Source organism: Cryptomeria japonica, chromosome 10, assembly GCF_030272615.1.
Source record: "Cryptomeria japonica chromosome 10, Sugi_1.0, whole genome shotgun sequence".
Lineage (NCBI taxonomy): Eukaryota > Viridiplantae > Streptophyta > Pinopsida > Cupressales > Cupressaceae > Cryptomeria > Cryptomeria japonica.
In genome coordinates this window covers 17,081,881-17,097,305 of record NC_081414.1, presented here as the reverse complement: position 1 = coordinate 17,097,305, position 15,425 = coordinate 17,081,881, and the positions used below count along the sequence as shown (strand labels likewise).

At 37.5% G+C, this 15,425-nt stretch overlaps 1 protein-coding gene across 2 annotated transcripts in view; it reads right to left on the bottom strand.

Annotated features, from left to right (window-relative positions):
• Window positions 1-1,277: 1,277 nt before the first annotated feature.
• Window positions 1,278-15,425, bottom strand: part of LOC131076718 (probable ADP-ribosylation factor GTPase-activating protein AGD8) — a 29,531-nt gene continuing 15,383 nt past the window's right edge. For both annotated transcript variants that reach the window (XM_058014025.1, XM_058014027.1), the window contains exons 5-7: window positions 5,271-5,396; window positions 4,774-4,875; window positions 1,278-1,759 (exon numbers count right to left, since the gene is read on the bottom strand). In XM_058014025.1, the coding sequence (XP_057870008.1) occupies window positions 1,652-1,759; window positions 4,774-4,875; window positions 5,271-5,396 (336 nt within the window). In that variant the 3' untranslated portion in view covers window positions 1,278-1,651. The remainder of the gene's footprint in view (window positions 1,760-4,773; window positions 4,876-5,270; window positions 5,397-15,425) is intronic.

Here is a 15,425-nt window from a genome sequence, read left to right as displayed (position 1 = left end):
GAATAACTTATTAATATTTATAAAAAAGTTTATAGCACTCTATGTAAGAAAAATAAAATACAAAATATAATTCAATGTTTTTATTTAAAGATATAAAATAAAACTTAGAAAGTTAATATTATAATATAATATATTATAGAAGATATTTAAGAATTCAACATTTTAAACTTAACAATATATTTAAGTAAGTACATCCATCTATGACAATTGCAAATAATTTAACACTATTCACAAATAGCAGTTTATGCAAATGTCCAATAGAATCAAAGATAGAAGGAATTTATAAATTTCAAATGAATAAAAAAGAACAAATTCTATAGCCAAAAAGTCAACAAAATTTAATTCTCAATGTCTATTGGTCAATGCTTCTAGATTTAATAAAATATGGTGAATGATTAGTATCCTCCCTACCCAACGAAACTAATAAGACTTAATAATACAAAATTTTGTACATCTTTTGAATAGTGATAGTTGTATAGAAGATATCTTAACAATCACCAACAAATGAATTCATTGTAATTGATTTTTTAGTTAATCATTTTCATACATTGTAATGACATTTTATATTATATAAACATTTTCACAACTTGTCTGGTCAAATTAAATTATATTTGTTCATATTCAATTTTTTTCCACATTTCAAAATCCACTTACTTACTTGCATGATAAATAACTACACAATTTTCATTTCATTAAAAAAAGAGTCTCTACATTTTGTGCAACAAAAGCAAGCCGTAATAGGGTATAGTGCCATGAAATCATACTTTTGAAGGAGGTAGCTTATCATTCCTCCAATTTTTTTAACATCAAACCCTAGCTAATAGTAACATTATTGATAGAAGAGATCACTCAAAAAATCGAGCTCGAGTGCATGACCCTAATGCCGACCTCTCAACTGGCAAATCTTTTGGTGCATGTAACACCTCATAAAGCAATCTTAACCATATTTGTCTAAAGGGGAATTAATGAACATCCTCAAAAAATGGATTCTACAATGGAAGAAGGAATCACCCTCATGGAAGAGAAAGTACCAGCGTCACATATATACAGCATTAAGGAACCCAATTTCATGCAAACAAAATGCTTCTGTGGAATACAAAATCGAAGTTACATGTCTGAATTAAAACGTATCAAGGTTTTCTTTTCATTTTTAAAATATGAAACAAACATTTTGTTTTACTTAAAATTTTGCATTGGGTTAAATATGTGAGAAACCAAAACAGGTGGCCATAATGATATCAGCTCATAAAAAGGCTGCAATTTTCCACTAATACAAATTGGAAACTAACGATAGTGTTCTTCACATATATCAAAAGTATTCTCTAATAGTGGTACAATAGAAAATTCAACTTATCATTATACATCTCAATTCCATGCTTAATTTATCGAATTGTTCAGAGAAGAATGGCTTAACGCCCCACTGAAACAGCCCTAAGAATCAAATTTGATAGAATTTCTGGCGACATTTATTTTCTTTTTAAAAGAATGAATAAATATATTATTCTACGAAATCATGTAGGCCACCATAAGAATTTTACCGCCAACCAATACAATAGACACAACACAATGAAAGTTTCAGAGTCTAACACTGACAACTTATTACCACAAGAGTCATATAAGCCACGGCCACAAATCCTTAAAAAAAATCTGATCAGAGAACACGATCTTGAAGGTCTGCAAAGATGTTGGATGCTAATGAAGTCAACTTCTTGCCTGTTTCACCAGCTATGTTCTTTATGGTTGACATGTCTTGGGATGCCTGAAAGAAGCAGCAACCAAATGGATAGTAAATGACATAACCAATGACGATATATAAAAAAGCGAGGAAACTCACTTTATCTGTTTGAGGGCATATTCTTCTATTGATGCTAAATATTGCTTGCCTGGGAATCGTAATTATCACTACTGCTAGGAAGATCTTGTTTTGCATAAATCATAAATGGGTTTTGATTTGTTTCAACTGTTATTTAACTCAAATTAGTTTATTACAAAAGACTCAAAGCTATATCCATCATATATAATATTAATAACAAAAACACCAAATTAAGGAACCCACCAAAGATGCTTGAGATGACAGGAATGAAAACCTGAATGACATTCCAAAGGCATCCCTAATATAATTACTGCATTGCAAATATTGCAATTGTACTTAACCTCTAATGTGCACGGAATTTAGTTATCACAAAGAGATTCGTAACTTTGCTAGGCAGCTTTCAGTACAGTGAAACAAGCATCTCTTAGAGGTAGACCATAGCACAGGTGGAATACATGTATTTATTTTAAAAATAAATGAACGAAAATGCTTGCTGTCCTGTAAGATGTGATTTCCTGTTCCTATCTGATCGTATGATACAAATATTTTTAACATTTTTGAATTTATACTTTTTAATCAGTGAACATGAAAATACAATTTGTATACCCTTCTTGAAAGATGCAGAAGTCCCTAACGGGGTCAATTAATTTCAGCCTCTTTAATAAAACAGCTTGAGGATGCACAGGCCAAGGGTGATTTTTATATGTTTCTTATTTATTGGATGTTATATTTGTCGCAGATCAGTTTGATTTGGTTCTGCCAAAGTGGACTCCTGCCACTAAAGTGCCAATTCATTGTGTTTTTGATCTGCCTCACCAAAGTAAATACAGTAGAAATGCATGTCTGATTTACAATAAATGGTAGCTGACCACTTATGCTCAGGTTAAAGCAGCTATAATGCCTTATTTTCCAGTAGAGTTGGCCAATAAAGTAAAGCTAACTGTGAGGTGGGGGCTACATGATCTATACACAGTTATCCAGGTCAAACGTGCCTTGATGGCTCCTTGTAAGCTTCCCGAGTATGTAACTCCCACATTAGCTAACATGGAGGCGTGCAAACAAATTGCTAAGGGAGAATCGAAGAAGCACATGGCTTAAGGCAAGCAATGTTCCAAGGAATATCAGAGAGCACATTCTTCCCTTAAGTTTCTTGGTTTGTTATCAGTCTATGCTCCAATCAGGGAATATTGGTTTTTATTAGATGCTTTCTGATGTTGAGATCTGCAGAGACGTTTTGGTTGAGTTTATTGATTCTTTGAAAAGGACAATCCAGAGCATCTACCTTGGGAGGAAATAATGAATTTTATTTATTTGCCATAAATGATGAGGAAGTAACTAATTGTCTGCATCAAAAGGAAAGGTGGCATTTGGTGCCACAGACGATTGCCAATACACTGTGAGAGTGATCAAAATTACAACTGGATATCAATAGTACACCACCAAATCCTTCTACATTAGCTCATACTATCATTGCGGCACAACTGAAATCCCAGCCGTCTACCTTAATACAAGCTTCAACATCAATACCAAAATAGGAAAAAATGGGGCAGCCCAGCTTTGAAACCCACATTTATGCTGCTTCCTCAAGAGTGACACCTATTAGAAGAGTGATGAGAGACATTTCATGGAAAGGACAGGTTTGGAGGATCTTGAATTTCAATAAAATCTGAAAAATGGTAGAACACCTAGACATGTGAAAAATGTTAATTTTTAAAGCTTCATGAGTAAATGTCTTGAAAGTCGAAAGAAGACCATCAGCTTCTTGTAATGTGAATCAGTAAGACATGAGAAAGCACATCATTCTAATCACTGTTTTGATCTTGGGGGAATAGGTAATCTGAGAATGGAGATATGCCTCAAGCCACTGTTTCTAGGTAACAATCTACAATCCACAGTATATCAAATCTTTTCTAAAATTGGACTGAATAGATTATATGCTTTCAGGGAAGAGAATCCGTTGAGAATATTTATATGATATTGTCATTGGAAAAAAAACTAATTGCAAAACAGCAAACTTCTGGACTCTGAAGGAACTCCCAGAATTAGAAGAATATGAAATATTTTTTCAAAAATGAACTGGTCACACTGAAACAGATTTAATATTGTGAAGGGAAGGCCATGGTAAATTTTGTTTCCTCAAATTTAGGAAAAGACCTGTGGCAGCAGTCGCAAGGAATTCAATCTCTCTCAGGTTAGCACCCAAATCATGATTTATTAATATTTGAAAACATCTGAATTCCATGTATAGAATTGCTAAGACATTAATCATTTGATCCGACCATCCAAAATCTTAGAATGCATTGGAAAATACATTGGAAAATGTAGCCCGTGAATTGATAGCACAATGTGTAATATATGATAACAATCAATGAAAATCAGTTTTTACATCAGAAGAAAAGAAGACGATAAAATTCCAAATCTGACTCTTTGCATCAATAAAACTCCCACAAATAATTCACTTCGCAATTATTAGAGTAACTGATGGTGAAACATACTGATCAATAAATGTAACCTCTTAAACTGAATCCGACAATCTAGAAAGGTCTTGAACAGTGAACTTTGCAGCAAATGATTCAATTACTTACATCTTTTTCCCTATTTAGAAGCTGGTTATGTCACCGATGGCTTTTGGTATGGATTCAAATGGGGTACCGCAAGAACCATTTATTGTAAGTTTTCTATACAATTTCCATGGCAGATTTAAAATATATATAGTGACACATTTTTTCCATGGAAACTTTTAGAATGGATTCAAATGAGGTACCAAAAGGACCGTATATTAAAAAATATTTCTATACAGTCTCCATAGCAAGTTTAAAATAGTGACACATTCTTTCTATGGATGCTTCAAATAAACCATAAATATAAAGCTTATATTGTTTATATTCTGAGATCTTTCTGCAGACATTAGAAAAAAATTCATCCAGGAAGAAAGCATTTTTAAAAAGATAAAATTATACCTGGAATGATAGCCTTGTGATGAGCTCACTTGCTGTCAGATCCAGCGGAGAATCGTCTTCATCATGCCCAAAAAACTGATCACTTGATATGCCAGTTGAGCCCTACAAACAGAAATATAGCTAGTTAGACTAGAGGCACATCTCACTAAGAAATGTAGTTACCTGAAAACATTTGATATTCACAACTTAAAATAAATAAGATCATTAGAGTTGGTTACTGTACACCAAACTGAGTTGAAAATATGTCGATTAGCAAAAGCCCAAAGGAAAAACGACACCTAGATGTGTTTCACAAAGAACTGCCAGGATTATTTTAGACTGAAAAGCTCAAAAAATGCAAAGCAACTAAGGAAAGTCATTTGACTCTGCACATCTCCATTCTTGCTTATGTGTTCAAAACTGCAACTATACAATTGGGATTAAAAACAATACTCTAATGAAATCAGCAACTTTTCTCAGATATCAACAAGAACAAAGATAAACTAATAAAAACTTACCGAAAACTTCTGCAAGCGAACTTTTGTTTCTGGATCACCTGCTTTGTTCTGCTCACCAAAGAATTGTGAAGATGATATTGACTTTGCATCTGCAAATTTCTGTCTTGCTTCATTACTCTCCTCAATCTGCCAAAAAATAAAAACCATAAAGACTTACAAGCACATTAAAATACATGTAATGGACATACTTTAAAAAATTTGAATTTTAACACACACATACACACACATTCAAGTGGAAAATTTGGTTAACCATTATAAGAAGTGGTAAGCATTACAGAAATAGGTACAGTGTTGTTGGACTTAGACTTTCTTGGTAAACGTTCTGTTCCTTCTTTTCTCATGTATGGTGATTTAGGCACCGTCTACTGCTAAATTTGTTGATTGTACTTCCCAGTTTTGCTGACCTTCTTTGGCCAATGGTCACTAGTGGGGCAGTATTTGTTACACTATTGTGCATAATTCTAGGATTAGTAGGATAATATTTTATATTTTATATTGCCTAGATACACAAGAAGCTAAAGAGTCATCTAGAATATGAATTGAAGAGTCATTTTCATTTTGATAAATACGTACATTTTGATTGAATGGAATAAGCTTCTCATTGAATATTTTTCTGGTCATCTAATTCCCATCAATTTCATTTGTCAATCTTTTCTACATTTTGTTCCCAAGCTTGACATTGGTATCAGAGCAGGTTATTCATCCTCAGTTTTCGAAATAAAATATTCCTCCAATCATCTGGGGTTTTGTTGTGACCATTTCACACATCGCCCCATTAGAATGGGGACCCCCTCTTTTTGCTTTCTCTTCGCTTGTTTTTCTCTCTGCTTTCTAGAGTTTTTTTTGAGTGAGTGAGTGATCTGCCTGGGCTGGCTAGATTAGGGCTAAACCTTGAAAGCTCGTTTTAGGGTTTCTTTCAAGCTAAGTCTAGTCTTGTTTTGGGAGGTTGTTAGTCATCTGCCTGAAGCCTCAAGATTGCCAGAATGAAGCATGCCTTTCAGGAGAGTCAAGTTGGTTAGATCAGGGGGCAGGGTGAATAGGTCTCATGTCAAGGTAACATCTAGTTTGAAAGGGAAATTTTGCCCCTGACCCTTCCAGAGGGTCTAGGGCGAAAATGATTGTAAACCTCTTTTTCTCCTCATTTTTGACTAAGTGATACTTCCTAGGGCATGTTTGGAGGTGAATTGATATGTTCTTGCCTGGAGAGGGATTTGATTGATTTTGAAGAGCAAGATGATGCATGAAAGAGGATTTTCGCTCCTGACCCTTCCAAAGGGTTCAGAGCGAATTTCATCCTAAACACTATTTCTTGCCTTGGATAGACTTGCAATTTTGTTCCTAGCTTAGAAAAAGACCTAACTTTGCCTTATGAGGTGGTTTGAAACATGAAAACTGAGCAATTTAGCCTGGAATGGAGATTTCGCTCCTGACCCTTCCAGAGGGTCCAGAGTGAAAATCTTATTAGAGCTTATTTTTCACTAACTTTCGCTAAGTTTTGATGTGCAGGGTATCTTGGAGGGAGGATTGAACGTTCCTGTCACATTTGAAGATTTGGAAAGAAAGAGTAAATGAAGAATTTTGGACAGAAAGGAGAATTTTGCTCCAGAGCAAAATTCCCAAATGCTCTCATTTTGCAATGAAAAAGGTCAGGATTTTGGCATGAATGAAACAAGAATAACTTGCTTTTACCTATTGAGGTTGCTTTGACTTGGAAAAACGAAGGATTTTGCCCAAAAGGAGAATTTTCGCTCCTGACCCTTCCAAAGGGTCCAGGGCGAAAAATTCCTTAATCACCTATTTTTCTTGTAAAATCTAGTCAAGTTTTGGTTTTTATGGCTGGGATGAGAGAGGAATAGTGTTTTCTTCCTTTGAGAGGTGAATTCAACTTGAACTGATGATGGAATAAGCCTAAAATGAAAAATTCGCTCCTAACCCTTCTAAAAGGGTCCATAGTGAAAATCTCTATAGGAGGTATTTCTTGTCTTGTTTGGTCAAATTGATGTGTCAAAGGCATGATGAAAGGAAGAACGAGCATGTTGAAACCCTTGAAGATGTTTAGAAGTCATGAAAATGAAGGATTCTGGCCAGGAAAGGAAATTTCGCTCCTGACCCTCCCAAAGGGTCCAGAGCAAAATTCCTTATAAACACATTTTTTAGCCTTTCTTGGATATGAAACCTTAATCCTAGCATGATGAAACATGAAATCCCACTTGGCAAAGAAGTTTCAAGGTGAAAAAATGAAGATTTTTGGTCAAGATTGTAATTTTCGCTCCTGACCCTTCCAAAGTGTCCAGAGCGAATTTTCTCAAAATCACCTTTTGCTATCAAATTTTGCTAAGTCAAGTATGGGATGAGGTGAAACATAGAAAGAATTGCCCCTGGGAGTGAATTGAGGTTGCAAGAAATCATCAAAAAGTGAAGGAATTGAGCCAAATGGTGAATTTCGCTCCTAACCCTTCCAAAGGGTACAGAGCGAAATTCCTAAAAACACCTATTTTCTTGCAAGGTCAAGACAACTTTTTTGTTTTTATGGCTTGAATGGGTGTGAGGAAGTGTGTTTTGCCTTTTGAAGATGATTGAGATTGCCAAGAGGAAGAAATTAAGCCTAGAACATGATTTTCGCTCCTGACCCTTCCAAAGGGTCCAAAGTGAAAATCCTCAAAACTATCCTGTCTTCCAAATTTTGGGCAAAGCTAAGCTTAGACATGGGTGTGAGAAGGCATTTGAATTGCCTTGAAGTGGAATTGGATTGCTAAGAATGCAAATTTTGAAGCCAGGAGGGAAATTCGCTCTTGACCCTTCCAAAGGGTCTAGGGCAAAATTTCCAAATCCTCCTATTTTCCTTGCAGTTCAAGATAAGATTTTGGTTTTCAGGACTCAAAGAGGAGTAATGCATGATGTTCTATGCCTTGGAAATGATTTGAAGTTGAAAGGATGAAGGAATTGCCCTAAAACCTAAAAATCGCTCCTGACCCTTCCAGAGGGTCCAGGGCGAAAATCCTAAAACCAACATGTTCCTTTCAAGTTTGTGCTAAGGCAAGACTAGACCAAGGTAGGAAAGGCCTTTGAGACCACCTTTGAGTGGATGTTTGTTCCAAAAAATGATGATTCTAGGACAGAAGAAGAAAATCGCTCCTGACCCTTCCAAAGGGTCCAGGGCGAAAATCTCAAAATCCCCTATTTTGCCTTGCAAGAACAAACCAAGCTTGGGTGGAGTGAATGAAGAAGACCATTGCCTAGCTTTGAGGGGTGGATTGAAGACGAGATGATGGAGGAGTAAGCCCAAACAAGAAAAATCGCTCCTGACCCTTCCAAAGGGTCCAGGGCGAAAAACCCTAAAATCACCTTTTTCTTCCAAATTTGAGTGAGACTAGGCCTGGACTACAATGAAAGAACCTATTTGGAATGCCTTGAAGAGGTTTTGGACCTTCAAAAATAAGAATTTTGAGCTCAGGAGAGAATTTCGCTCCTGACCCTTCCAAAGGGTCCAAAGCGAAAATCCCAAAAATGCAATATTTCCTTCAAAGTTTTGATGAGCCAACTCAGTGATGGAGATAAATATACCCTGGAGATTGCCTTGAAAGAGGTTAATGATCAAACTAAGGTGAATTTTGGCCTAAAATGTAAAAATCGCTCCTGACCCTTCCAGAGGGTCTAGGGCAAAATTCACATTTTCACCTAATTTTCTCATGTGAAAGACTAAAAATTGAAATGCAAGACTTTGATCAGGGCATAACAAACATGAACTCGCCTTCCGGGAGATTTTGGAGTGAAGGGAATGAGGTATTCAAGACCTAATTGGAAAAATCGCTCCTGACCCTTCCAAAGGGTCCAGGGCGAAATCATCAAAAAACCTATCATTCAACCTCATTTGATTAAGTCTAAGGCAAATTGCAAGATTGTGAAGACAAAGTCATGGAAATTTGCAAAAATAAGTTGTGAAGTTTTTGACTCATGAAGTGAGTAAGTCTAGATGAGAGGTTCAAACAAGTCTTGAAATAATCTAGACCTTCATCACTTTGGACATTTCAATGCCTAAGGGAGAAAGGAAGCTTCATTAAGCCTCAATCAAAACTTAATATTCACAAATTTTCTCTAAATTTGCCAAATTCAAGAAGTTAAATGAAATTCGCATGAATTAAGAAATTTGCAATTGGATCAATTAATTTTAAGCCTTAAAACAAATGAGAAAGAACACCTTTCAAGCCTTGAAATTAATTTTAAAATAAAAAAAATATAGGTGAGCTCAAAATCCATTTATTTGCTTCTACAAGCAAGTCGGCCTCCTTCTAAAAGGGATTTTATCTTATTTTATTGCTAATTTGTTAGGTCGGCCTCATGGTTAATTAGGGTGAGGGCCCTATATAAGAGAGAAGTATTGTTTCAAAATGCAAATCATTCATTCATTGTTCTAAATGCAATTTTGAGGAGTAGATTGGAGGAGCGAAATCTAGCAGATTGGAGGCGAATTTCTTACTAAGTTGGAGGCTAAATTTCCAGAATTTGCTAAGTGGTTGGAGGTTAGTGGAAGGCGAACTTCTTTTCAAGGTTAATCAAGACATAATTCATCCAAAGGGAGACCAATATCCAATCCTTATCCAGCAAGATCTGATCTTCTTTCTTCCATTTTCCAAGGTTCATAGTTAAGCTTTCAAAGAAGGAGGTATGAGGAATCAAATTTTTGAAGTTCTCATTCAAGACTTATTTTGATTTCATACCAATCTTTTAAAGTCTATGTCTTGAAAAATCTAATTTCCATTCATAATTAATTTGAAAGTTTATAATTCTTGGATTTGTCATTCTCAAATTAATGTTTTGAATTATTCCCTTGAAAGGTCTTAAATTCTATGCTTTAAGGTATGATGCTTAAAGAGTAATTTTAAATTTTTGTGTAGGCATCAAATGATGACCCCCAAAGCCGGAGGATCTACTAGTCGGCAGGCTCTCATCAAGGAGGATCAGAGGAGCGACGAATTGGAGACCAGGATCGTGTCCAAGTGGAATAATATCGGAGACACCAACTTAGGAAACTTCAATGTGAAGAAGTTTCGAGAGGTCCCCTACATTGGCAAGCCATCACCTGTTGCGAGGAGAATAATTGAGAGTGGCATCATCAAGGCTGGAGGTTTCCCTCCCGCAGTCAAGTGTCATGAGTTGATGATCGAGTGTGCCCGCCACTATGACTCACAATCAAGGACGATCGTAACCAAGGACGGGAACATCTTAGCCTACCTTTCAGAGGAAGCTATAGGCAAAGCTCTTCATCTTCCGAACCATAAAGACATGATCTACAAGAGCTTGGAAGGAGCAAGGTCGATCTATGAAGATGATCCTAAGTCTTGTTTGAACTTCATCAATAAGAATTGGTTGCTCAAAAGTTGGCCTCGCCTGAACAAGATTACCAATACACCACATAGGATTGACTTCCAGGAGAAATACAGGGACTTGATAACTTTGCTTAATCGAGTTACAGGTGCTTCTCAAGCCTTCTTCTTCGACAAGTGGATGTTCTTCTTCATACAAGTGATAATCCAAAGAAAAGGAATGCTTCATTGGGCCAGAATCATTAGCAATTGTCTGGACGTACAGTTGAGAAGGCTAAGACCCACCAAATCATTCCACATGAGCTCATATGTTATATATGCCTTGGTCAGGAGTTTCGAGTATGTAGGTCTACCTCACAGAGGAGTGATTGGAAGAGGACCCGGAGAAATAAGAGTTTGTGATTCTTATGTTCAACTGCATCATCCGCCTAGAAGTGACTACAAGTTAGTCAATGACACCTTCACGATGAACATTACCAGGATATTACAAGGTGGGATTCACAATCGACTGTCTCTGGATGCACAAGAGCTTGTGAAGAAGCATTGTGCATGGTTCATTTAGTTTCAAAAATTCACATACATCAGAGTTCATGGGTGTCCTTCACCTCCCTGCATGTTGCCAAGATATCCAACAGACAGGATAGTACTACTTGAGGTGACTAGACAGTTGGCAGCTTATGCGAAGGCATCCAAACACAAGCATGGAAATGGAATTCCCGTGCCCATCATACTAGGGAATTCAGTCGAAGTGTGTCCTAACACTCAAGGCGCGGGAGATGCAGAAAATGAATTATCTCTATACTCATTCACATCCTTTGCCTCGAGAGAGAATTTTGACCCTCATGGTTATATGGAGGAGACAATTGGCAAGAAATACAAGCACGAGTTTCAGGTGGAGGATTTTTGGATGAATGTCCCAGGCGATTTAGAAGTCAAAAGAAAGATGCATTCCAGGCTACCCTTAGATCTCATCGGGAAATGCAAAGTTTATAGAGTAGCCGATCAAGCCCAGGATAATGGTAGAAACCTCCAGTCATCCTATGAGAAGGAAGACAAAGAAGTAAAGATAGATTGGAATGAGCCCTAGGTTTTAGACTTGAGAGCTTTGATGGCTCCTGTTTTATCCTACACTCGCAGATGGGTGGATGTACAGCATCAAAAGTTGAAGGAGCAGAATGTATCTATGACATTCACTTTGGAGGCAAGACCAGAAGAAGGAGAAGCAAGTGTGAGTGAGAATACTTCTCATTCCAAAGGCTCAAAGAGGAAAGAAGGACCTGAGAAGAGAGAACCGTCCAAGAAGAAGCAGAAAACGAATCCTGATCGCCCACCAAGCACATCTTCTAGGCATGAAAAGGAAGAAAATCAAGGGGAAGATCAAAGGCAAATAGTATATGAAATTGATGAGTCTATGGAATCCATGGTACAGAATGATAAACAGGAGAAAGGACAGACACCTCAGCATTCATCAAGTCAATCTCCCCAAGTTGGTGCTAATGAGCAACATGAAGAAAAGAATGATGATGAAGCAACATCTCCTTTCCGGGAAGATAGACCTCTACCTAAAGAAATACAAGTGAGGAAACAAGATCTGCCATTCCTGATTGGCTGAAGGAGAGACTAACAAGGGTAGTTGTGGTTGAAGAAGAAGAAGATGTGTTTGACTTGGAAAGCCTTATAGGAAATTCTCATGAAGTAAAGGAGAAGAAAAAGGCCACAAGGATGTCTAACGTAATTAGTGTGTGGGGGAAAAAGCGAGACTAGGTCAACATGCCCTAATCCTACCTTTTGACACACATTTGTGGAATACGAAAGAGCCTAGAGGTATCACACAATTGGCTACTTCTTTTTGTGGAAGAGAGAGCCACGGGCTACCTATTAGGATTTCTATTCCTTTGTTGCAAATGATAGATAAAATGATGCAAGTTCAACTACTAGCCCTAGAGTGCAAGTATGAACTAGTAACAAGATTGCAAGATTGAGATTAAGTGATGAAAAGCTGTAAACACAAAGATAAAAGGAGAATGTAAATGCGTACCTGGTGTTAAAATCTGAGTGAAAATGTTCGGGACGGGGGCACGGGCGCCACTGTCCTGATTCTGCCCCTGAAACTGCTCCTGAAACTGCTGTTTTGCAACCTAAAAAGCTGTCAAAAATGTTGAAACTTGCTGCCTGACAGAAGGACCAGGGCGCCCAGCGCCCCTGTCCTGGCAGGACTAGGGCGCCCCACGCCCCTGTCCTAGCTTTCTGGGCTGGAATTTGGTGTGAAGTTCAGTCTCCGTCTGCTTCCGTCGGATCTGCAACTTGCGGCGTCGTCCGAATCCTGAAACCTGCACTTATATCTAAAAAGGTATGGTGGGCGGCTATATAGGGTTTTGCCTTAGTCAAACCCCCGCTTTGGTGATTTCCACCTCCACGAATAGCCAAGTTGTATTGTAAAAGTAATGTGTGTGCAGACCTTGTGTGTGTGCAAGATCCTAAAATGCAAGTAAGCAAACTAGAGCAACCTAGAAAGTAAACCCTAATTGCTTGTAAATGATAATGTAAATGCTCTAAATCAAGATGCAAAGTGATCTAAAGCATGAATACAGATGATATAATGAAGCTTATGCAAAGACATGAAAACAACATGAAATCATACCCAACCCCAAGGGAGGGGTACAAGCCAATCTTCAGTCGGTGATCCCTTATTGTTCTTCAATGCCTTCAAAACCCTAAATGGATGAATGAAATTGATAGATGCTTGATGGATGGATGTTGAATGTTGTTGAAGTCTTCAAAGATCTACTCTTTCGCTGCATAGAAGGTCCTTTAAACCAAAATCCGTATCCTTTCAAATGAAGAAAGAGAGCTTTTATATATGAAACCCTAGGTCTTAATTCCAACTTTTGGCCGACCTAGAGATTGAATCTCCCGCCAATTTCTTGGGGTTAAGCTTTATTTTATGATTGGATCGCGCTCCTAAAATTTCGGGAAAAATGTCCGGGACCATGTGCACGCCGGGTGCCATGGTCCCAACAACTTTTCACCAAATTTTTAGGGCCGTCGGATATGATGATTTTAGAGAGAATCCCGAAGTTACAGGTGATTTCGAGATGTTTTGACCCCCGAAATCAAGCCCCCAAGTTCAAAATAGGACCTAATTAGGGTTTTTGATTAAATGATGTATTGGAGGAATAAAATGAAAGGGGCACACTTTAATGAAAAGGGCCCAACTTTATGATATGGAAGATGATAAAATAGAACCTTAGACCTAATTAATTTAATTAATTAAGTGCTAAAGGGGAAATGCAATGCAAAATGAAAAATGCGCCAAGGCGGGTGCTAAACTAGGTGTGAAATTGTACCACCCTAGCAAGTGCGTACAATTTACGACGCTACATTTAGAGATGAGACAGGATCCTGGAAAGTGCAGGTGGCTACACCAGTGGTGGACAAATATGAGGATGAGATTCTTGCAGAAGAGTATGACTTAGAAACATTTGAGCTTGGTTCACTTACCTCCAAGCAAGCAATGGAAGAAGCAACCGATTCATTTGAAGCACTTAAAGACAAACTTAAAGAAGAAATGGAAAAGAATAAGAAGCTTGAGAGAGAGGTCAGTGCTTGGAGGAACTATTTTAGTTATCTTAATCAGCCCTTGAGACGTCAGGATCCAGCAGTATCTCCTTTACATGCACTCCCTCTTGAATTAGTAGGTGAAGCAGAAAGGGTGAAGAGCTTGGTACAACTTATGAGTTCTTGGATTGATGAATCTCACAAGGTAGCCGTAGAATTTGCAACAAGAATGATGAAGACAGTTCATCGAGCTATCCAGGTCCTTGAGATTATCCATAATCTAATGATAACTGTAGCTGCATTCACTCACACTAGAGATGTTATCATCCCAGTCTTACAAGTGATAAGAGAAACACCAAGACGGATTCTGGCACAAGAAAAGATAATGGATGGAGGAACCAATAGCCTCCTACAGTGGTCAACTCTGCTCCAGATGAAGGAAGTCCTTTTTGAAGACGTCAACACCAGATGCAGCCGAGTTGAAGGCATCATTCATCCAATTCAAGATAAGGTGTTTGAGGTGTTGTGTACCATTCTTGACAGGCGGATCGAGATAGAGACAGATGTGGACATCCAAGAGTTGGAGGATAGAATCAAGGTCATCTTTTACAAGAAGGAGAACATCATCACAGATAAGCAACGAGATCAAATGTACACTACTATGTTCCTGATTGAGAAGACCAAAGAACTCGAACCTGGATGGGAGACGACTCTTCTCACTGCTTTTGATCAAGTCCTTCACCTGGAAGAACGAATGAAGAATCTTTCTGAGATTCCCATTGCTGAGATTGAGGGAATTGTGTCCAGATTCATTGAAATGCTAAGAAAGAGCATAGGAAAGGGAACAAAATTCTAGATGAAAAGTTGTTATAGGATGATGTGGCAACTTAATTCCTGTTGGTCTATGTCTCCTCGGTATTTGTGTCAATTCTTTATTGGCTATGGATTAGTAATGTTTATCTAAATGGGGACTTTTTTGTAACAAACCCTAATTAGGGTTTAGGTGTCAAAATCTCAGTCGTTGATCTTCTTTTGATCCGGGCTATTCATTGTATTTGAGGATGCTATATATACCCTCACTCATTTCATTTTAAAGAGTTAGAAAGATTAGAAAAGAGAGAGAGCTTAGAGAGAAGAAAGTTAGAAAGTTATTGTTGTAGCAAGATTGAGTAGTGAAGAAAGAATTTTGAACAATTGTTGTCCATTTGGCTATGAGATCAATAAAATATTGAAGTTATGGTGTTTTATTGCAATACTTGTGGCTATCTTCATG